We start from the raw sequence: 22,693 nt of genomic DNA, 5'->3' as shown, positions 1-22,693 counted from the left end.
CTGGGAGAGAAACAAACAAGAGCAAGCCACCAAGGAACAACAAAAAGTGATCTGCAAGGTCATTGTCACTGTTTAAAATGTTGCTTAAGGATAGTTTCAATTTTTCTATCATGAGCATTCTTTAAGGCCGTTCCTCCCATGGGAATAGTGGTTCACTTGGAGACTGCACACACAAGTGCATTTACCTTCAGAAAATGTAATCGCTCTCTTACTACTGGATCCATAGGGTACAGGCCTTCCAAAATTCGACCCCCTTTGAAATTAGCCTCTGGAGCACCCCACTTGAGATCAATCAATTCTTGAATGGTCTTCATCACAGGGAAAAAAACAAGAGGCTTTACATAAGGAAACCTAAATGGGATTTCCTTTTGGCCCAGACATGGAATCTGCCCCCAGGAATCCCAAGCATTTTCAAGGTCTGGGAAATCAGAGATGACAGTTCATCTCTATGAAAGAACCATAGCATAGTTCTATATGGTTCTAACCCTGGAGGAATTTCACCATCCTCAAGAGAGCCAGGATCAGCGTAATCAACTGTGCCATCCGGTTCTCTATCGGGCAGACCTGCTGCCACTCTAGGAGTACTCTGGCGCTTAACAGTAGGTCCAAGGAAGGATCCTACCCACAACACTGCTTTGGGAGCATTGGGCAGGGCTGAGGACTGCACCTGAAGGAAGGATTGCAATCCCTGGAAAACTTCTACCCAGAAAAATGTAGAACTATTCATACCAGGAGGTCCTTGAGGCATACTTACTGAGCAACCTTCCCCTGCTGAAGAACCAGTTAGGAGAGTTCCAAATTCAGGCTCCCCAGATGACACGTCTTTACCCAGACCTACATCCAGCTGGGAAGAACCAGGCTTAGTGAAATCAGAGGATGATAATTCTCCCTGAGCTTCCAAACAGCGCAGGCACGCCTGGCTGAGATGCCCGCATATGATAGGCAGTGCAAAGAGAAAGGGGCTTAGGTTTCTTAGGTATAGGCGACATTATGGTCGACATTGCGCTCAACAGCAACCGGAGGCGGGCGTCTAGCTGTGATTTTTTTTTTTTTAAGATGTCCAAAAATTCTAGGCATCCAACCTAGATGTCCAAAAATAAGGCATCCAAAACTTAGGTGTCTCACACCCAGGCGTCCCAGACTTAGGCATTCCTAGGATAAGCGCCGCAAAACGTAAGTGCACAGAAACGCACAACTTGTGCACACAGGTAAGCGTAGGGACACTAAAGGTGCCACTTAACTTGAACGCACAGACTACAAGGCCCGACTAAGCGTCCGCACAACCTGGACACACACACACACCAAACCAACAATCCTGTAGAGGGTAGCCTATAGAAAGCATGCAAAACGCTGTTGAGGCCTACCACGCAGTGCGCAGTGAAAAAGCCTCAGAGCGGGGCCTAGCCTCAAAGGCTTCTCAACCTGCCAGGCTGCCCATGTCTCTCGACCTCCCATGAAGTGGGATGAACATCAGAACAGCGCGTCAAGCATGGAGACCGGGGGAAGGAGAAAGCCCTATACTAAAAATCCTTCCTTCTCAGTCTCTGTATAAAAAAATAATTTTTTTTAAACCTAAAGACTTACCTGAGCTCAGCCTTTCCTGGCAGAGTACGAAGACAGTCTCTGGCTGCTGGGGGAGAGGGCATATGTCATCACCACCACACTCAGCTTCCTGCACCCACTGTCTTTCAGCTGCTTAATCTGCTAAGTCCACGCCAGGTGAAAAACAAGCTACTGACCAAGGCACTCATCTGAGGAATGTATATAGGCCTTAGGCCTGATCTGTGTATTTCCTGACTTTGCTGGCAACATATTTCACAACCATGTGCTTTGGCAAGACCAGTACCGGAAGAAGCCAACTCCCCAGAGACGATACCTGATTGGACTAAAAAGTAACGATCATAATTGGATATTGGAAGTAGATAACACACCCAGGATGCGCATCAACGTATTTCTATTGGACAATGCAAAAAGTTTAAAAGTTCCAGCCCGAGGGCTCCGCATTTGAGAAGCAAGCTGAATACCCAGTTGTCACAGACTTACGTCTCCAGGGAACAACGACTTCCTCTTTTCCTTGTTCCTCTTTTTATATTGCCTTTGTATTTCTATCAAATAAATCTGTCTTTTAGATCACACAGCTGTCTGAAGTTGCTTTCCTGAATTCCCGCTGGAAAAACAGGGACCACAGAAATCACCTCAGGAATTCTCAACTAGGGGAGGGACCATTTGGTATCACCACAGGAGAGCGGGTAAAATTTAATTTCCTTATTTCTCCTTTTTCAAAATGAAGCAATCCCCAGTAGGGAGATGCACGTCCAACATCTGCTAGAGTCAGAGAATACTAGCATGTCACTGCATGGGTATATACACTGTGACATCAGTTTGCTCCATTTCCATCTGCTGGTATAGATGCATAACCCACTTGTTCTGGATTCATCTGACTGGACGCTAAGAAATTTTATATCCTGCATTCAGGTGTCATAAAATAGGTCTGGTGCGTATATGCATGCTCCTAGTTTTAAGTGTGTATGCACACAGCAGGGAAATGTCGGCAGATGCACAAATGAAGGAATTTTATAAAATGCACGCATCCAGGAACTAACCAGTTTAACCAATTCATCCACCAGTTTCCCCAATCTATAGCTATGTCCTCAAGACCCCTCTGTTTCTTTAGCCTACACTCCCCTCAGTTAACACAGACCTCTCAGGCAGTTCATATATGGCTAGAAATAGTTATATTTAGGCTTGCACCTCTTCTATAGCAGAGGTAACTTTGCGCTGAAATATACCAGGACACACGCCCATGTGCATGGCTACATACGCACATATCTCTTGACCCTGCCCAAGAATGCCCATGCCTCATCCACACTGCACCTCTTTTTTCCCTGATGTGAGATGTGTGCACATAGGTGGAAGATTTATAAAATTGGGCGGCCATGCACATGTGCTAGATGTACGTGCATCTCTCAGTTTGGGCACCCGTATCATTTTGAAAATTCGTCTTTAAGTGCATTAATGAGTGCACTGGGGCAAGGAGTAGTCATTTCAAAAAGTATGCAGAGGATGACCTTGAAGAATTCCACTGAAAACCTCAAGTTTTTATCAGCCATCCAATCCCCATGCAGTGCACCACCCTTGTCTTTTTTTTCATTTGCTGTTTTGCTTTGATCCTCATCCATCTCCCACCAGCTTCTTCTCCTTTCCCCACTCTCCTCAATGGGACTTCCTCTTCACCGCAGGCTGGTGGCAAGAAGCTGGCCCAAGCTTTCAGCAGCAGCTACTTTTCTTCAGTGGTCGAGTGGCTCCAACGCCTCTGCAGAGATTTGGCAGCAGGAGTCTCCCCCAGCAGCTTTCTCTCTAACGAAGAGTCATTAAGGCTGCTCACACTCAGCAAGCTTTCGAGCAGATATCTCAGAAGAAGAGATTGATCTTGTGACCAGCCAAAATTATAGAGATGGATGTATGATGCAACTGAGACTTGTAACCTGTACATCATCATTTGTAGCTTTACAGAACCTGTACCCACTGCTATAACATAGCTAAGAGTGTGATGGAGTGTTTATCCTCACATAGAAAATACTGGAAATACTAGAGCTAAAAAAATAAAATAAATTAACAGCACTAAAAACTGAAGACCTCCATGTGATGGATACACTGTTAGGATAAAGGATATAAAGATTTTATCTTCTACTTACACTGCATTTATTAACGCAGTGGAAAAACAAACTCTAAAAACACATAATTAAGCATACAATTTAAATAAAGTACGTATTTAAAATAAAACTAAACAAATAGATTGAACACATCAGAAAATGACAGCGGCTTGTCCTGAAAGGCATCTAAGCATTTTGGCATCATCTAGACATATTTAGAATAAAATATTTTCTTTAAAAAATTTCCATCTGTAACAACATTTATTCTAAATATCAGAACAGATATAAGCAGAGTAAAAAGCAGCAGTTTTTACATAATATTCAGGGCAAAAATCACACACGAAAAGGCTTGTTATTGCAATCAAGAGATTATCTCCTGGTAAGGACAATTATTACATGTTTTATGAATTTAACATCTAATTCATATTTGCTTTGTAGGGACAATGATCCTGGCAGGTTCTTTTCCTCTAATCTATTTGTTAATTGAACATATGCTGAATCTTATGTTTAGCACCTGAGAAATAGCATCTTTGAACTGGAACATCTGGGCAGCCCACACAATGTTCCTCACCACATACGTTTACTGCACTCAACATGTTTGTCCATCCCATAGCTGTAAGCAAAATTTGAGACATGACTATAAAACAAACAACAGTAGCAATTTTCATTAACAGAAAAATATGAATAAAACAAAGCCGTTGTTTTCACCAGACTTCCAACAACGTCCGTCCTCAGCTCCAGCAGTTGACATGAGTGCATCAGCAGGCTCAGGAAATAATTATTAATTGCCAGTCTTCATGCTTTTCAAGCCAAGCTTCCTCCAAATCCTTTGTAGAGCCACAAGTCCCATGAGGTACGTGATGGAAAAATTACGTTTATACCAATCTCTGGTTTATGCCCAGTTCCAAAAAGCAAGAGAAAAGTGCATGATTATATTTAGATTTACTTGCGGTGACTACCAATATACATTACTCTTATTTTCTATCCATAATGATCCTTATTGCTGTTTTGCTTTGTTTGACTTTTCAGAGTTAAATTACTTTCACCATGTATAACAAAAAAAAAAAAAAAATACAATAAATATTCACCGACATCTGCATGCTATATAAAACCTTCTAAAGTGCTTTTAAAAGTAACCTGTCTATACAGCATGCATGATTTATTCAATAGCTAGTTAGACAATCTCAGTATTTACTTCAGATATATATTTCTATTTCTGTCAGTCTCTTGCCATTTTGGAACATATAGCAGGGCTTCCCAAACCTGTCCTCGGGACCCCACAGCCAGTCGGGTTTTCAGACTATCCGCAGTGAATAGGCATGAGATAAATTTGCATATCATGGACACTCAGTATATGCAAATTTATCTCATGCCTAATTCATTGAAAACCCGACTGGCTGTGGGGTCCCAGGACAGGTTTGGGAAGCTCTGACTTATAGGGTATAGTACCACCTGTTGGAGGCCAATACTATTTTACTTAGCAAGTGTTCACAGGACATTTCCTTCCACCCAGGATCTCTTATGCTGCTCCTTTTCTCTCGGTCAGAGCACTTTCCCAAAACAGAGGAAGAAATAAACTGAGCCATGCTAGAATAGGAGCATAAACCCGCATTACACGCATAGCGAGTTCACACCTGTCATTATGGTGATATTTAGTAAAAGACCCACTTTCCAAATGGCAGCTTTAGAAATCTTGGCCACATATGCATCCACTTATATATATGATGTTGCTACAGCTCATTAAATAAGTTCTCAAAAAGCCTGGTGCCGAAAATCAACCTGCCTTGTAAATCTTCAAAGACTCATTATTTTAGCCACCTGGCAATGGATAGCTTGGAAGCCAGCTTACCCTTCTTGTTTGCCCCAAACTGCTCTAGTTTCTGAAAGGATTTCACCCTCTTGAAAGAAACCATTTAAGACACCTCTTAACATTTGGAGACTTCTATTTACTGAGGTGTGGCACATAAGTAAAACATTATCGCTGCTCCCATTATTTCTAATGGGGGCCTATTCATTAAAAATGCTCAGAAAATGTGCATTGCATTATTGCTCATCGTATCTTAGTAAACAGACCCCAAAATGTGTAGATTACTCTTTAGTTCAGCGATTCTCATTCGCAGCTCCCGGTGTCCCACTGCCCGAATTGTGCTTCCCTCCTCCCTTTTTCCTGCCCCCTCTGGCCAATGGGAAGCCTCCTCCCTTTTTCCTGCCCCCTCTGGCCAATGGGAAGCCTCCTCCCTTTTTCCTGCCCCCTCTGGCCAATGGGAAGCCTCCTTCTTTCTTCCTGCCAATGGGAGTAGGAAGACAGGAGGAAGCCTCCGATTGGCAGGTGGGACAGGAAGAAGGGGCATCCCATAGCTCAGGACTGGGGTAGATTTGAAGGGGGGGCTGGGAGGAATGGCAGTTTGCAAGCTAGTGGCAACAAAGGAGCCTGACCCCGCTGAAGCAAGGCCACCACGGGCCGGCTGTGCTGAAATTAAACGCGGTGGTGAGCCGCAAAAAGAAAAGAGGCCAGCCGCGTCAGGATTTCCCCCCCTTCCGAAGTGGCAGGGAGCTGTGACAGAGCAGGGATTCCCCAATGTGGCAGTGAGCTGCAAGCACGAAGAGGCCGGCTGCTCCGGGGATTCCTTCCCCGCCCCCAACGCATCAGTGAGCGCAGCAGAGTTGCGATTAAAGTAAAAGTGGCGCTCAGCCGCGCTGGTTACAGATGGGGCCACTGGAGCTCCCGGCGGCCATAAAAGCAGGCAGATGGGGGCCATGGGAGCTTGGGGATTGGATGAAATTCAATTGTTTTCTGAATTATTATAAATGATTGCATTTCTCACCAAGTGTGGGGGGCAATCCCAGATATAGATAAAGAATACAATTAAACATATCTCTTCATCTAGGTCACTAACGCGCCTATATTGCAATTATGTTGCACTTGTCTTTATTTCAATAACTGTAAAACTTAGTTTGCACTGTGCACAGAAGTTGCTTACCCATTATTATTATCCTCCCAGGCAATAATGTTCTGAACTAATAATAATGTTATCTGTGACAATTTGTGCAATATAGTTTGCATTGTGCAGATATCCTGGCATCCAGAAGCTCTCACTCACGCACCCAGGCACCCATTCTAACACACACACAAGCTCTCACTCACGCACCCATTCACACACACACACACACACACACATACAAACGCCCACACTCAGGCTCCCATGTTTACATATAAATAAACACCCTGACTGGTGCGTGTGTGTGAGAAAGACAGAAATTGGTCAGGGAGGTGACTGGTGTGAGTGAGACAGAGACTGGTCGTGGGGTCTAACTGCGGAGGTGTCTGTGTGTGTGTGAGTGACTGGTTGTGGGCTCTAAGAAAGAGAACCATGAGGACAGAGCTTCAGCAGCCCTTGCTGCTTCTGGTGAGTGCTTTTGGCCTGCAAGGGAAAAGAGTAGGAGAGTTACTGGAGAGGGTAAGTAAAGGTGGCTTTTTAAGGTTATTTTTCTTGATTGATTGCCATTTTAATTATTGGGTATTATGTGCTGTCTGCTGTTTTGAAATATTTTATTGATATTTGGACATGTTTTAATAATTTTTGGGAGTTTTTAATTGTTGGATGCTATTCTGTTCAGCAGCTGTTTTGTAACATTTTTAGTATAGCTTTATAATTATTTCTGTGTGGGGCTCTATAGCAGCTTAGCTTATTCTGTTTTCCTAATAGGAAGTGTATTAGAATTAGTGTTTCATAGATAGGGTTGTTACTGTTGAGTGTGTTCCATAATACGGTGTAACTTTGTGCAGGTTAGTTTGTGTGCATTATTGCAAATCCTGAGTCTGTTAGGTGCTATATTTCTCTTTCCATTTCTCCAGGTTTGCACTGCATGTAGAGTGGCTTTTTTTGTTTTCCATTCCAGTTTGTCTCCATATTTATAATTTGCGGTCTTTCTGTACTTGGTCAAGGTCAGTTCTGGGTGTGTGACCGAGGTGAGGTATTTCACTAGCATGTAAGCATTTGTATCAATCTTATTTGTTGTGTTTTTTTCAATAGGAAATGCATTGGTAGTAAATTACTGTCTTCATAAGGAAGGCTATTGTGCCTAGTAGTAAAGAGAGTTTGTTTTGCTTTTACTGGGATGTCATCAGAACCAGAATATCTTTTTTGTAATGCCCTAGATCTGCTCTGTACTCATTGCTGGGGGTTGAGGGGGTTACTGAGGATGCAAAATGTATGTTTACATTTAGCCCCGTGATGGTCACATGTTCAGTGTGTCACGCATGTGAGAACCAACTGTCAGGTGTGTCCTGGCCAAAAAAAGGTTGAGAACCACTGCTCTAGTTGAATCCAAACATAAGGGTAGCAATACCACCTACAGATTCAAATACATCTTCCAGCTTCACAGTGATTTGCATCAGTTCTTCTGAATCATTGCCATTGGAAATAGTTTCTGGTAGTAGACTTCTAAACAGAGGGCAGGAGAAGTTATTTGCCTTCAAAACTCTTGCACTGATTGTGTGGGAATACACTTCTCTTCCTCCCTTTGGACCTCGTATTCCAGACAATGCTGCTACATGCACTCTTAAATGTAGCCACTTTTAGACCTTTATCAACCTCCAACAACATTTCAAAATAAATTTTAGAGAGAGGGTTGGTTTAGTGGCAGAAATGGTTTTCTCTTGACACCAGGAAACACATTTTCTCCAACTGATATAAGCAGGTTTATTTGTGAAAGCCCTTAACTTTGGTAAGCCTTCCACTACTCTGATAAGCTTTTTCTTCTTTAGGAAAAAGATCTCAAACTTCCAAGCCATCAACGAGAATGATTCTAGGTTTAAATGAAGGATACTCAAACATAGAGCGGTAGGGTAAAGAACTTCCAAATGTTCAATGTCTCAGTCACGTATTAGTCATTTATGATCTGTCACAAGACAACCCAGTTTCTGTGTAGATAAAATGGTCCCCCAACATGGACCATGTAATCCACTGCTTATCCCCCCCCCCTTGGGCTCAAAATTAAACTGCTCTCTTTATTCTCTCTGAAAAGATAGGTAAAAGCAAGTTTGCTTACTGTAACGGTAGACAGTAGAATTAATTAGCCATTCTCAGTGAGTGACGTTAATTCAGAATAATTTTGTATTGTCTGCAAATTTGATCACTTCATTTGTTGTTCCCTTTTTTAGATCATTGTAAAATATATTAAAAAGCACCAGTCCCAGTATAGTTCCCAGAGGAACTCCACTGTTTACCCTTCTCCACTGAGAAAACTGACCATTTAGAGCTTCCTATCTTTTTTTTTCTCTTTATTAAGTTTTCCATAATAATATACAAAGCATTGACTTTGTTAAAGAAAAATGGTGTAGTACATAAAAAAATTAATAAGCAGAAATATTATTCTCAACATCTCTCAACTTGAAATACCTACACCCACTAGACCTCAAACACCTAAAAGGAGGGGGTTGGTGTAACTGCAATACAAAGGGAGAATTTGAAGTAACAATAATCATTAGGAAAATAGGTGCCCTGTATATCGGATTCTTACTATTTGGACTTCTTCTGCTACCACCCATTTGCTTTTCCACTTTTTTTGGCCTCAAAGCTTTTTAGCTGGTCCGGATGGAAAAAAATATAATTATCTCTCCCATACTTAAGGACCCATTTACACGGAAACCTTAGTATGAAAGAGGCACTCACTGCTAGAACTTCCTGCTTTAGAGCTAAAATGTTTTTCCTTTTTTTGATCTGGGAAAATTCTAATAACAAATCCCATAAATGGAACATTGATTTTTTTTTAAAGTAAGCACGCATTATTTCTCCCATATCATTTTGATTATGAAAAGATATTAATAATGTTGCTTTCTCAGCAATCTCATACGTTGAAGATTCTAGGAAGTCCATTAGATTTTCTTATACATTGGGAGCTGATTTCTCCTCGTTGGTAGAAAATAAACTTTTTCTAGGGGTGGAGTCTTTTCAGGGGAAATCTCCAAAATCTCTTGAAAATACCGCTTCATGGTCATTCTAGGAATTTCTCCAACAACCCTTGGAAAGTTTATTATTCTCAAGTTTAGATGCCTCAGCATATTTTCTATGTTTTCAATTTTCCTTTTGGCTGCTCCACAATCTTGAATCAATATTGTTTGAACTTCTTTAACTTGTTTTATATCATTTTCCAGTCACCTCCAACTTGTGTCCCTCAAAGTTCTTATTCAGCATATCCAATTGGAAGGAAACAGTATTAATCTTAGTCGAACATTCAGCTATCAACTTTGCCATTGCCGATGACAATTTCCACAAGCAGTCCAAAGTGACTACTTCTGGCTTTTTAAAAAGTTATCTCACCATTGGTTTGAGGAAGAGGCTCCTGCCCGCGAGTTTCACCTCCTGGGCTCTGCCGCTCTTCTCTTCTTCCTCGATCACTCTCACCGAGGGAGTTCTCTTCATATGCTACGGAGGTCTGCAGTAATCCTTCCAACGACGTCACCCCTTCAGGCTGCTGCACAAGGATATCCACTTCGGGACTCTCGGGGAGCCGCGGCATCGAGGTGGCACGCACAGCCGGTGGAAGTCGGTCATCCAATGGGCTGAGGGAAATTTCTGAGGTCGGGTCACATTCTCCCCTCTGTGACCTGACAGGTGGACCTCTCAGCTCCTTCCCTTCCGGTTTAGGGACACACTGATCGATCGTCTTCTGCTTTGCTGGAATCGCTGAAACAGAAGGGTAAGTTCTCAGCCTTCCTTTGCATTTTGGAGGCATTCTTTGCTTAGGAAAATTAGCTTAACGAGGAAAAAACGCCAGAGCAGTTTTCAGCGCTTCCACTCAAGGCGCCATCTTGACTCCACCCACCTACTTCCTATCTTTTAACCAGTTTTCAATCCTCAAAAGGTCATTGCCTCCTATCCCATGACTTTTTCATCTTCTCAAGAGTCTCTAGAAATCTACACTTTGTCAAATGCCTTCTGAAAATCCAAGTAAACTACATCCACTGGCTCACCATTATCCACATGTTTTATTAACCCTTTCAAAAAAAGTAGCAACTTGGTGAGGCAGGATTTACCATGTATAAATCCATGCTGGCTGTGTCCCATTAAATCATGTCTTTCTATATGTTTGGTGATTTTGTTCTTCAGAATAGTTTCCACAGTTTTTCCCGGCATTGGACAGACTCACTGATCCATAGTTCCCAGATCACCCCTGGAGCCCTTTTTAAAGATTAGGGTTACATCGGCCACTCTCCAGTCTTCAGGCACAGCACATGATCCCAATAATAGGTTACAAATTACCAGTAACAGATCTGCAATTTCATTTTTTTGTGTTCTTTCAAAACTCTGGGTTATATACCATCTGGTCTGGGTGATTTCCCACTCTTTAATTTGTCAATCTACCTTATTACATCTTCCAGCTTCACAGTGATTTGCATCAGTTCTTCTGAATCATTACCATTAGAAATAGTTTCTGGCACAGGTCTCTCCCCAACATCCTCTTCAATAAACACCGAAGCAAAGAATGTATTCAGTTTTTTCAAAATGGCCTTATCTTCCTAAGTGCCCCTTTAACCCTTCGATAGTCCAACCAACTTCCTCACAGGCTTCCTGCTTTGGATATATTTTTAAAAGTTTTTATTATGAGATTTTGCCTCTAAGTCTAGCTTCTTTTCAAATTATTTTAGCCCACCTTATCAATATTTTTCATCTAACATGCTAAGGTTTATGCTTTTTCCTATTTTCCTCAGATAGATCCTTTTTCTAATTTTTGAAATAAGTTCTTTTGTCTAAAATAGCCTCTTTCATCTCACCTTTTAGTTTTGCTGGCAGTTGTTTGGATTTCCTTCCACTTTTTTAAATGCGTGGAATACATCTGGACTGGCCTTATGGGTATGCATTGTCCTCTCGCACTGAGGATTTGTCTCCCAGAGCTACTGCCCAGAAGGGAAGGACTAAGTTGGTTATTATAACTGGTGATTTGATTATTAGGAATGTAGATAACTGGGTGGCTGGTGCATGTGAGTAGTGCGTAGGTGGAAGACCTCATGCTTCACCTAAACAGTATTTTAGACTGTGCTGGGGAGGAGCTGGTTGTCATGGTACATGTGGGCACAGACACAGCAAAATATGGGCGGAAGGTTCTGGAAGCTACTACCTGCCTTTTCAGATCCAAAGCCTCAGCCCATGGCCTTCTAGAATTCTTTTCTGGTCCCACGATGGCCGGAAAGCCCAAGAATTAAAATATCAGTAATCCCACCAGCCCATTTCAAGCATCAATGCAGTTCCCTCTATAAGTCAGATTATTGTATCATGAGTACCATTAGCATGCCAAGTGCCCTGTTTCAGAATGCCAGCAAAACAATAAAAAGACTAAGGAAGGAGAAGCAGTAGAAGAAATTCTGGGGAGGAGCAGGCATCATGGGAATCTTTCCCAGGATGACTGCTGTTCATCTGCTGAGCCAGAAGGTAGTGCTGTGCCCTACAAGACACAGACTTACAGACAAGAGAATAGATGTTTCCTTTCAATCTTTTATCACTTAAATCATTATGTATTTTTATTCTTTGATAAGTTTTTCATTCCATTTTCATGTTGATACACAGTGATGGTAATGACTGACAAAAAAAAGAATTTGAATTAAGATATGGTCATAATTCCAATGCATTTTGTAACCAGTCTAGTCTAGAGCATACATTGGAATGCAGAAGATGCCCACTATTGTAGTTACATTTCCTAGTTCAGCTAGAAAGAAAGAAGATGACAGAGGAAAAAAAAGTATGCCCAGGAAGATAGACATGTGTATACAGCTGGAGACACCTCAGTTTACTTAAATTATGAAAACTTTGATGCTAGTAATGGGCAGGATGATTTTCTATATCCATGTTTGTTATTCTAAACCAAATTTTTTTTGCAAGAAATTTACAAAATGTGAAATAAGCTAACACTTTCCACTGACAACTTAAATTATATGATTCATCTGGCGGGTAATGTGTCATTCAACATGCAACCTTTTGGTATTTAAAATATTGCAAAAGCAAAAAAAACTTACCTATTATAACAAGCATGCTTTTTAAAGTTTTTGCATAAAAAATATTTATAAAATTCTGCCATTTCTTCTGCGGTCAAAGTTCTTTTTCGACCTGCAAAAAAAATCAAAGCAAACACAATATTTCATCCAACATTAAACAAAATAAGATTGATATTCTGTCCAATAGGAGACAGGCTACCATTTAGTTTGAAGATTAGTACATTTAGAAGAGAATTTTCAAAAAGGTTTCACATGTAAAGCAAGTTTGCCTACAGTAAATGGTGTTTTCCATAGATAGCAGGATGCATTAGCCATTACCTGTGGGTGATTTCATCCAGCAGCACCAAACGGACCTGTCTCTCTTAACTAGTAGAGCTTTGCTCTACTGATCATGTGTGTGAATTCGCACTTGGGTGTTGCTTTGTGAGCCCCCTCAGTCGATCTGAGAGCTAATTCTGGCTAGGTAGTCAGTTCTCCAGGAAGGTGGGTGGGTATTTAGTATGAATAATTCATCCTGCTTTCTACAGAAAACACAGTTTGCTTACCATAAACTTGCTTTTTCCACTAATAAGCAGAGTTGAATTAGCCATTACATGTGGGGAGTCACAAGCTGAGAGCTGCAATGGAGTGTTTACTGAATAAGCAACCTAGACCTCACTGCAAAAAGTAGACTATTGTGTGAACAGGTTATACAAAAACTGCTTAGCAAATCTGTCACTCTGACAGACTATCCAGACAGTAATGGGATGCAAAGGTGTTTGCTGACGACCATGTTGAAGCTTTGCAGATGTCTTCAAGTGATACGGATGCAGCCATGGATCTAACTTGATGAGTCATGATGGTGTCTATAATTTGTAACCAGCTAGACCAGTGGTTCTCAACCTTTCTAATGCCGTGACCCCGCAATACAGTTCCTCATGTTGCGGTGACCCTTCGCCCCGCCCTCGCCCCGTGAGGGTGGGGTGAGGGCGGGGCTTTGGTCATATGGGGGCGGGGTTATGGATGGGGTTGGATTTTAGTGCACACTTATCATTTAATTATGACATTTATAATGTGAATGTAACTCAACTCACCATAGGTTCTCACATGCATGGCACACTGACCCATGATCGTCATGGGGCTAGATGTAAAAGTACAGTTTGTATCCACAGGAACCCCCCTGACCCACAATAATGGATGTAAAGCAGAATTATGACATTCCCCATACAACTCACCCTACAAAAAAGATATTCTGGTTCTAGTGACATCTCAGTAACAGCAACTCAAACTCCTTCTATTTCCAGGCTCAATAGCCCTACTTATGAAAAGACAGCAGTTTACCACCAATGCATGTCCTCTGAGAAAACACAACAAATAAGACCGATACAAACGCTTACATGCTAGCAAAATATCTCATCTCGGTAACAGACACAGAACCGACCTAACATACTCCCAGGATCTGTAGTAATGCACATAAACTAATCCGCACACAGTTACACCTGTATTATGGAATACACTCAAACAGGAGCAACCCTATCTATGAAAAGGTAACACTACAAATATTAAATCAGGTCCTAAAAACCAATACACCTCTTATTAGGAAAACAGAACTAGCAAGCAGCTATATATCCCCACACAGAAATAATTGTAAAACTATACTAATAAGCAGAATAAATGTTTCAAAACAGCTATGAACATCCAACAATTAAAAACTCATAAAAACTATTAAACATTCTCCAAACACCAATAAAATATTTCAAAAAAGCAGACATCACACAATTAAAATGGCAGTCAAGAAAAATAAACTTAAAAAGCCACCTTTACTTACCCCCTCCAGCAGCTCTCCTACTCCCCTTCCCTGCAGGCCGTGGCACTCACCAGAAGCAGCAGTAGAAGCTAAGCTCTATACTTATGGTCCTCTTCCTTAGTGCCCATGTCTCTCTCACACACACACCATACCAGTCATGCCCCCATGACCAGTTTCTGTCTCTCACACACCAATCATCTCCCAAACAGTCTTTGGCACACACACACCAGTCACCTTCCTGAACAGTTTCTCTCATGCCATACACACACACACACACACAGGCTTCCCACTCCCGTGTTCTACTTACATATACGGGCTTCTCACTCTCATAATCACTTTCTCACACACACACACCAGTCACCTTCCTGAACAGTTTCTCTCATGCCATACACACACACACACACAGGCTTCCCACTCCCGTGTTCTACTTACATATATGGGCTTCTCACTCTCATAATCACTTTCTCTGTCTCTCTCTCTCTCACACAAACACACACACACACACTCACTCACTCACTCACCAGTCTCTCACTCCCATGCTTGTTCTCGCCACGTGCACAGGCTTCTCATTCCCTGAATCACATTCTCTCATATTCACACACACACACCAGTCTTTTTCTCTCACATGCACCATCACCTTACCAAGCAGTCTCTCTCTCTCATGCATGCACACTCACCCAGGTTTCTCACTCCCATGCTTTCTTTCACCCCCACAACACCAGGCTTCTTACGCCCATGCTTTCTCACATACCCAGACTTCTCACTTCAATGCTTTTTCTCTCTCTCACACACACACAGTCACCTCCCTGACTAATGTCTCACACTCTCACATACACATCAGTCATCTCCCTGAGCAATCACTTTCATTGTCTCTCACATACACACACACATCAGCTCTCTGACCAGTCAATCACACAGGCTGGCTGGCTGCTTCTCTCTCTTTCTCTCACTCACTTCCTTCCCCCCCCCCCCCCCCGAGCACAAATGGGAGCTGCAGCAGCCTCCGCTGGCCAAGAAAGAAGAATCCCATCGGCCGCGGGAGGCTCATGCTGCTGTCTCCTTTCTCCATTACCGGCTGCTTCTATTGCTCGAGGACCGATGCTGCAGCCGCTGCTGCTACTTTTTCGCGCGGCTCTCTCTCCTTCCCGCGCACCGCGATTCACTTCCTGTTCCGGGTCACGGGAGGGGGGGGGGCAGGCGCAGGAAGAAGAAAAGGCCCAGCCACGGATGCACAGCTTCTTCTAGCGCCGCTGCCGTTCCCGCTGGGCTTGAACGTGCTGACAGCCCAGCGGCAACGGCAGCGGGAGAGACCGGAAGCGCGCGACACAAGGCGACCCCTGTGTTTTGGGCGTTCGACCCCCGCCGGGGTCGCGACCCATAGGTTGAGAACCGCTGAGCTAGACTAAAGCAGTGAAAAATGCAGTCTACTAACCAGTTAGACAATAAGGGCCGGATTTTATAAATTAGCGCGATCACGTACTTTTGTTTGCGCACCAGGCACGAAGAAAAGTATGCAGGATTTTAATAGATCTGCGCGTAGCCGCGCGTATCCATTAAAATCCGGAGTCGGCGCGCACAAGGCTGCCCAAAATCAGCAGCCTGCGCACGCCGAGCCGCGCAGCCTGCCTCCGTCCCCTCCGAGGCCGCTCCGAAATCGGAGCGGCCTCGGAGGGAACTTTCCTTCCACCGCGGCAGCCAGGCGTCCGTCAAGAGCAGGAGGAGCCGCAAGAAAGGAAAGGTAGGCGGAGTGAAGCCGTCGGGAAGTGACGGTCGCAACAAACTGTTCCCCTCTGATAGAATTCTTTATGACCAATCTAACTTTAAATAAGCCCATCATCATTTTAGGAGACTTTAACATCCACATGGACATCCTCCCCCACTCTCCCACATGTGCGACAATAACAGACGCTCTATCAACGCTAGGTTTAAAACAAATCATCACTGGCCTAACTCACAAAGCAAGTCACACTCTAGACCTCGTCTTTATTAATACAGACATCTGGGCTACATACCACACAAATACAACAAAAATCCCCTGGTCAGATCACTCTCTAATTCAGTCTTAACTGACTTCCAACTTCAAACTTACAATGGAAAAAAAACTTACCTATGTCGATCTCCTACCATCCGCCTTTCAATATTGAGACGATTCAGGAAAAACTTCAACTAGAACTAACAAGCATAGACCTATCTAACTCTGAAAACTCCACAGCATCTTGGCTCAACATTACTAAAGCAATCTCGGACAGGCTTCTAGGAAAAGTAAAACGTCATGGGATAGGTGGTGATGTCCTTTCGTGGATTGCAAACTGGCTAAAAGACAGGAAACAGAGAGTAGGATTAAATGGGCAATTTTCTCAATGGAAGGGAGTGGACAGTGGAGTGCCTCAGGGATCTGTATTGGGACCCTTACTTTTCAATATATTTATAAATGATCTGGAAAGAAATACGACAAGTGAGATAATCAAATTTGCAGATGACACAAAATTGTTCAGAGTAGTTAAATCACAAGCAGATTGTGATAAATTGCAGGAAGACCTTGTGAGACTGGAAAATTGGGCATCCAAATGGCAGATGAAATTTAATGTGGATAAGTGCAAGGTGATGCATATAGGGAAAAATAACCCATGCTATAATTACACATTTTCTTATGTTCTTATGTCCTGCAGAATAGGGTCCTTGCATTCCCACAAGGTAGATGCCCACGACAAGGCTCTCCCATCCAAGTATGATAGGATGTAACTGGTCTTAGAGAGGCCCGTGGGAAACAATGAAGGTTGTAAGGTGAAATGTAAGCTGCACTGGTTCAAAAGCCCTGAGTCTTCTGGAGTTCTCCGGAGAATCGAATAGGCGCCACCAGTGGAACAGCTGTCTTTAAAGTTACCTCCTGTAACTGACCTTCTTGTGTAGAAGCTGTGCCTTTTATCTTCTGTGTGTGAAGCTGATGAAATGCTGCAATAAGTTTCTCCAAGGTTTCTTGCTGTTCTGAGATGCGTTGAGCCAGGCCCGGTATAGCCTGCAAAGCGGAGAGGTGTGCCGGGTCCATGGGTTACTGACATTGCATACCTTAAGCTGGATTCCCAGGAGTACTGCTTCTCCAATTTTAAAGCCGGATTCACTGGAGTTTGCTCCTCCAGAAGGGAGGAGTTAGCAATCTATTGTAACCTGCTGCTGGATACTCCTGTAGTGGGAGGAGTTAGCAATCTGTTATGAGTCACCATGCGGAGTTGCAATCTGTTAGGGACTGGCTCCCGTGGAAGGAGGAGTTAGCAATCTGATATGCTCCGTAGGCAGAACTAGCAATCTTGTTATGATATAGACTGCTGAGTTGGCAATCTGTACCAACGGAGTGCTAGAGAGGGTACAAAGCTGGAAAGGAATGTAAATAGGTGAATCCTTGGGCCGATGGTGGATGACAGCGCCCCCAAGAGGATATCCTGAGAGGGACCACTGGCTAGGCTTGGGTATGGAGACAGACACAGATAGTTCTTTTATTAGACAGTTTAGTAGAACCACCAGAGGTGGCAGTAGTGAGCTAATATGCCTGGCAGGGCGGAAGTCCCTCAGATACTGGAACTGCAAACCCAGGGTTGCTGAGCTGTAGAAAGACTATAGATAGTAAGTAGAAAGGGTATGCTGTATTCATACCCAGTAGTAGATGACAAACTCACATAGGGTAATAAGGAGGCTCAGTAGCTGGAAAGAGTTAGGCCCTCGAAGAGCGAGTACCTGGTGCCAGGGAAAGCTCTGAGAGAGTGGTGGTAACTCATGAATGTCTGTATCTGCGATAGCTTCCAGGCAGTAGAGAATCTTCAGAGTATTCAGGAACATGGGCCCTAGAGTAGCGAGTACCGATTCCTATCTACAATCTGAAATAGAGAAAAGAGAGCGAGGCCCCCTAGGAGCGGGTACCTCTGGTAAGTCCAAGGAGCAGAGTAGCTTGGATGAATCCGTATCCGTCCATCTGTCCTTGCTAACTCAAATCATAAGCGAAAGTGAAGACCTTTTATGTTGGAAGCAGATGATGTCAATACAGGAGGACGCCCCTGAGGTTCACGCCCTTTCTGGTACATACTTCAGACCGCGCACACGTCCACGTCATCAGGAGCGTCGAGCCGGTCCGGGGACGCCAGGGAGAAGCGGCATGGAGACATCGCGGCAGCAAGCCGTCCATAAGACCCGGAGGGTGTCGCCACCGAGGTAGAGAGGGTGGAGTAAGGGCGTAGAACAGCCACGGACACAAGAAAGACTAATCGGAGAAAATTATTTTTCTCTCTACGCACAATTAAGCTCTGGAATTAGTTGCCAGATAATGTGGTTAGTGCAGTTAGTGTAGCTGGATTTAAAAAAGGTTTGGATAAGTTCTTGGAGGAGAAGTCCATTAACTGCTATTAATCAAGTTTACTTAGGGAATAGCCACTGCTATTAATTGCATCAGTAGCATGGGATCTTCTTAGTGTTTGGGTAATTGCCAGGTTCTTGTGGCATGGTTTGGCCTCTGTTGGAAACAGGATGCTGGGCTTGATGGACCCTTGGTCTGACCCAGCATGGCAATTTCTTATGTTCTTATGTTCTTATGTTGGGTTCCATATTAGGTGCTACAACCCAAGAAAGAGATCTAGGTGTCATAGTGGCTAACACATTGAAATAGTCAGTACAGTGTGCTGCGGCAGTCAAGAAAGCAAACAGAATGTTGGGAATTATTAGAAAGGGAATGATGAATAAAACGGAAAATGTCATAATGCCTCTGTATCGCTCCATGGTGAGACCGCACCTTGAATACTGTGTACAATTCTGGTCGCCGCATCTCAAAAAAGATATAATTGCGATGGAGAAAGTACAGAGAAGGGCTACCAAAATGATAAGGGGAATGGAACAACTCCCCTATGAGGAAAGACTAAAGAGGTTAGGGCTTTTCAGCTTGGAGAAGAGACGGCTGAGGGGGGATATGATAGAGGTGTTTAAAATCATGAGAGGTCTAGAACGGGTAGATGTGAATCGGTTATTTACTCTTTCGGATAGTAGAAAGACTAGGGGGCACTCCATGAAGTTAGCATGGGGCACATTTAAAACTAATCGGAGAAAGTTCTTTTTTACTCAACGCACAATTAAACTCTGGAATTTGTTGCCAGAGGATGTGGTTAGTGCAGTTAGTATAGCTGTGTTTAAAAAAGGATTGGATAAGTTCTTGGAGGAGAAGTCCATTACCTGCTATTAAGTTCACTTAGAGAATAGCCACTGCCATTAGCAATGGTAACATGGAATAAACTTAGCTTTTGGGTACTTGCCAGGTTCTTATGGCCTGGATTGGCCACTGTTGGAAACAGGATGCTGGGCTTGATGGACCCTTGGTCTGACGCAGTATGGCATTTTCTTATGTTCTTAAGATAAACCCCACCATTAAAAAAACAATAAAAAACCCAAAACACCAGAATCAATGGTACAACGACAATATCAGATCAGCCAAACGTGAACTCCGAAGAAAAGAGAAAGCCTGGCGTAAGAATAAAACAATCCCTCTACTTATCGCCTATTGATCCACCTTAAGGGCAGACTTTAAAAGCCTTGCACGAGTAAATCCAGCTGGATTTACATGCGCAGGGGACTTGCGCGATGGCGCGCCTATGTTGCATAGGTCGCCGGCGCGTGCAAAGCCCCGGGACGCGCACAAGTCCTGGGGCGGGAACGTGGGCATGGTGCCGGTCCGAGGGTGTGCATGTTATAAAATTAGGGGTAGATTTGTTCGCGCCGGGTTGCGCGAACAAATCTACGTCCGCGCATAACTTTAAAAATGTAGCCCTTAGCCTACTACAAAAAAAATTATCCACAATGCAAAAAAAAAGAATTCTACTCAACAAAATAAATAAATTCCAACATAACCCCAGAATGCTATTCACCATCATACAAAACCTCACCAAATCCCCCAATGACCAGAATACACCACTTTCCAAGAATACAAGCAACACATTTACAGAATTCTTTAATGAGAAAATCAACAACCTAATCAATAACAACCTCAAAGATAACTCTCAAAACATTAAAATGCAAATTAAACAAACACCAAGCTGGTCCAACTTTGACGCAGCCTCCTCACTGGAAATCCAATCTATCATCAAAAAATGAACCCAGCAAATCACCCTATTGACAGCATACCTAAACCAACGACCAAAGTTATCGAAACATCAATAACCAAAACGATAACCGACATAAGATAGGAATTAGAGCAGAGGTCAGGTACACCTGTGCATGGAACAGGGCCCGTCCAAGACGCGACTTCGGACGTTCATGGACCTTGAGGGCCCGTCCCGCTGCCTTGAGCGCCCAGCTGGATGCCCAAGATGTGACTTCGGACGTTCATGGACCTTGGGCACCTGTCCCGCTGCCTTGAGCGCCCAGCTGGACGCCCAAGACGCGACTTCGGACATTCATGGACCTTGAGTGCCGTGACCTGAGCGCCTGACTTGGATGTCCAGGCAGGCACTCAAGGCAGTGGGAAGATGCATGAACGCACGCCACGCCCTGACCGGCTACGACAGCGACAGCAAGCCCAGCGGCAACTGGTACAGCGGCATCGGCATGGGCTTCGACCAGCGGCATGTCGGCCCTCGCTCCAGCTACTCTGACTCGCGCTATGGGGCCCCGGGCGACCCTGAGGCTGATGCGCCGGCCCACCGCAGGCCAGTCCACGCTCCAGCCTGTGCGGTCAGTCCCTGGAACTGGAGAAAGAGCTGGTGCTGCACATGAAGAAAGAGTATTTTGGTGAGTAACTAGTGTGTGGTACTTGCTTCAATGCCGACAGACGTTCATGGGCCTTGTTTGCCATGGATCTTGGGCGCCCAGGCTGCCTTGAGCACCCAGGCTGGACGTCCAAGCTGCGACCTCGGACATCTGGCTTGGACATCCAGCCGAGCGCTCAAGGCAGCGGGTCTGTAGGAGAACCATCCACTTTCCTGGTGGAATGACATTCCAAATGACATTTGAAATGACAGGTACCAGCGCACCCAGGATACTGTATAGGCGTTGTATACCGCTCTATACAGTAAAATGGATTGCGCACACACCTACCGCTTCATGGACGCGCTTTGGACGCCTCTTGCATTTGCCTCTCATTTGAATACTGTATCGAGCGGTATGTGAACCAAATTGTGCGCGCGGCAAACGAGGGTGCGCCCGGCACTGCCACACTCTTTCTTACGTGTCCTAACTGTATCGGCCTGATTGTTAATTTATTCCTCACAGAAGGAAACTATCCTGACTGCTTAAAATCAGCAATTATCAAACCCATCCTGAAAAAGAACAACCTAGACCCAGACAACACACTAAACTACTGACCCATATCTAAGCTACCATTCATTGCCAAAATCATTGAAAAAATCGTCCACTCCCAACTCACTGACCACCTAGAAAGGAACAATTTGGTTTCTGAGCACAGAAACACTACTCTTATCATTAAACGACACCGTGCTCAAAGGCTTTGACAATGGCCAAAGCTACCTATGAATTCTATTAGACCTATCAACCGCATTTGATACCATAAACCACACAATCCTCATTGACCATCTCACTGAAATAGGATCAACTGGAAAAAACTCTACAATGGTTTTCATCATATCACACAGACGCTACCAGGTGATAATCAACAATACCCTCTCGAAGAAAATAAACCTAAACACCGGAGTTCCCCAAGGCTCAGCATTATCTGCGACACTCTAACATTTACCTACTTCCGATATGTCACTTTCTAGCTGATCTTGGGCTTACCCACTTCATATATGCAGATGATATCCAAATACTAATCCCAATTCATAATACACTGGAAGAAACCTACAAAAAAACAGCCATGTATCTCACCAAAATAAAGCAACTACTAACCAAAATGAAACTCATATTAAACATCAAAAAGACAGAAATAATTTTCCTGGATAGAAAAAACAACTACCACCCCTACTACCACTCAAACCAAAAGGCAGCAATTTCCCCGTCTCGCATGCTCGCAACTTAGGGGTCATCATTGACAGAGAACTATCCTTCAAGAACCACATCACTACCAAAATTAAGGAGGGATACCACAAATTACTAACACTAAGAGAACTAAAACTTTTCCTAACTCCAGACGACTTCAGAACAGTCCTACAACTACTCATTTTCTCCAACCTGGACTACTGCAACTCCCTATTATTCGGCTTACCACGCACCACCATCCGCCCACTCCAAATCCTACAAAATACAGCCGCCAGAATCCTCACAGGAACAAAAAGCCAC

At 43.6% G+C, this 22,693-nt stretch overlaps 1 protein-coding gene across 2 annotated transcripts in view; it reads right to left on the bottom strand.

Moving 5' to 3' along the window:
• Positions 1–3,663: 3,663 nt before the first annotated feature.
• Positions 3,664–22,693, bottom strand: part of LOC115089759 (apoptogenic protein 1, mitochondrial) — a 46,901-nt gene continuing 27,871 nt past the window's right edge. The window contains exons 4-6 of one of the 2 annotated variants that reach the window (XM_029598033.1): positions 12,667–12,757; positions 9,977–10,342; positions 3,664–4,540 (exon numbers count right to left, since the gene is read on the bottom strand). In XM_029598033.1, coding sequence (XP_029453893.1) covers positions 10,300–10,342; positions 12,667–12,757 — 134 coding nt within the window. In that variant the 3' untranslated portion in view covers positions 3,664–4,540; positions 9,977–10,299. The remainder of the gene's footprint in view (positions 4,541–9,976; positions 10,343–12,666; positions 12,758–22,693) is intronic. The other variant, XM_029598032.1, reaches the window with a different exon arrangement.

This window comes from Rhinatrema bivittatum, chromosome 4 (genome assembly GCF_901001135.1).
Source record: "Rhinatrema bivittatum chromosome 4, aRhiBiv1.1, whole genome shotgun sequence".
Lineage (NCBI taxonomy): Eukaryota > Metazoa > Chordata > Amphibia > Gymnophiona > Rhinatrematidae > Rhinatrema > Rhinatrema bivittatum.
This window is presented reverse-complemented; position numbering and strand designations above follow the sequence as displayed.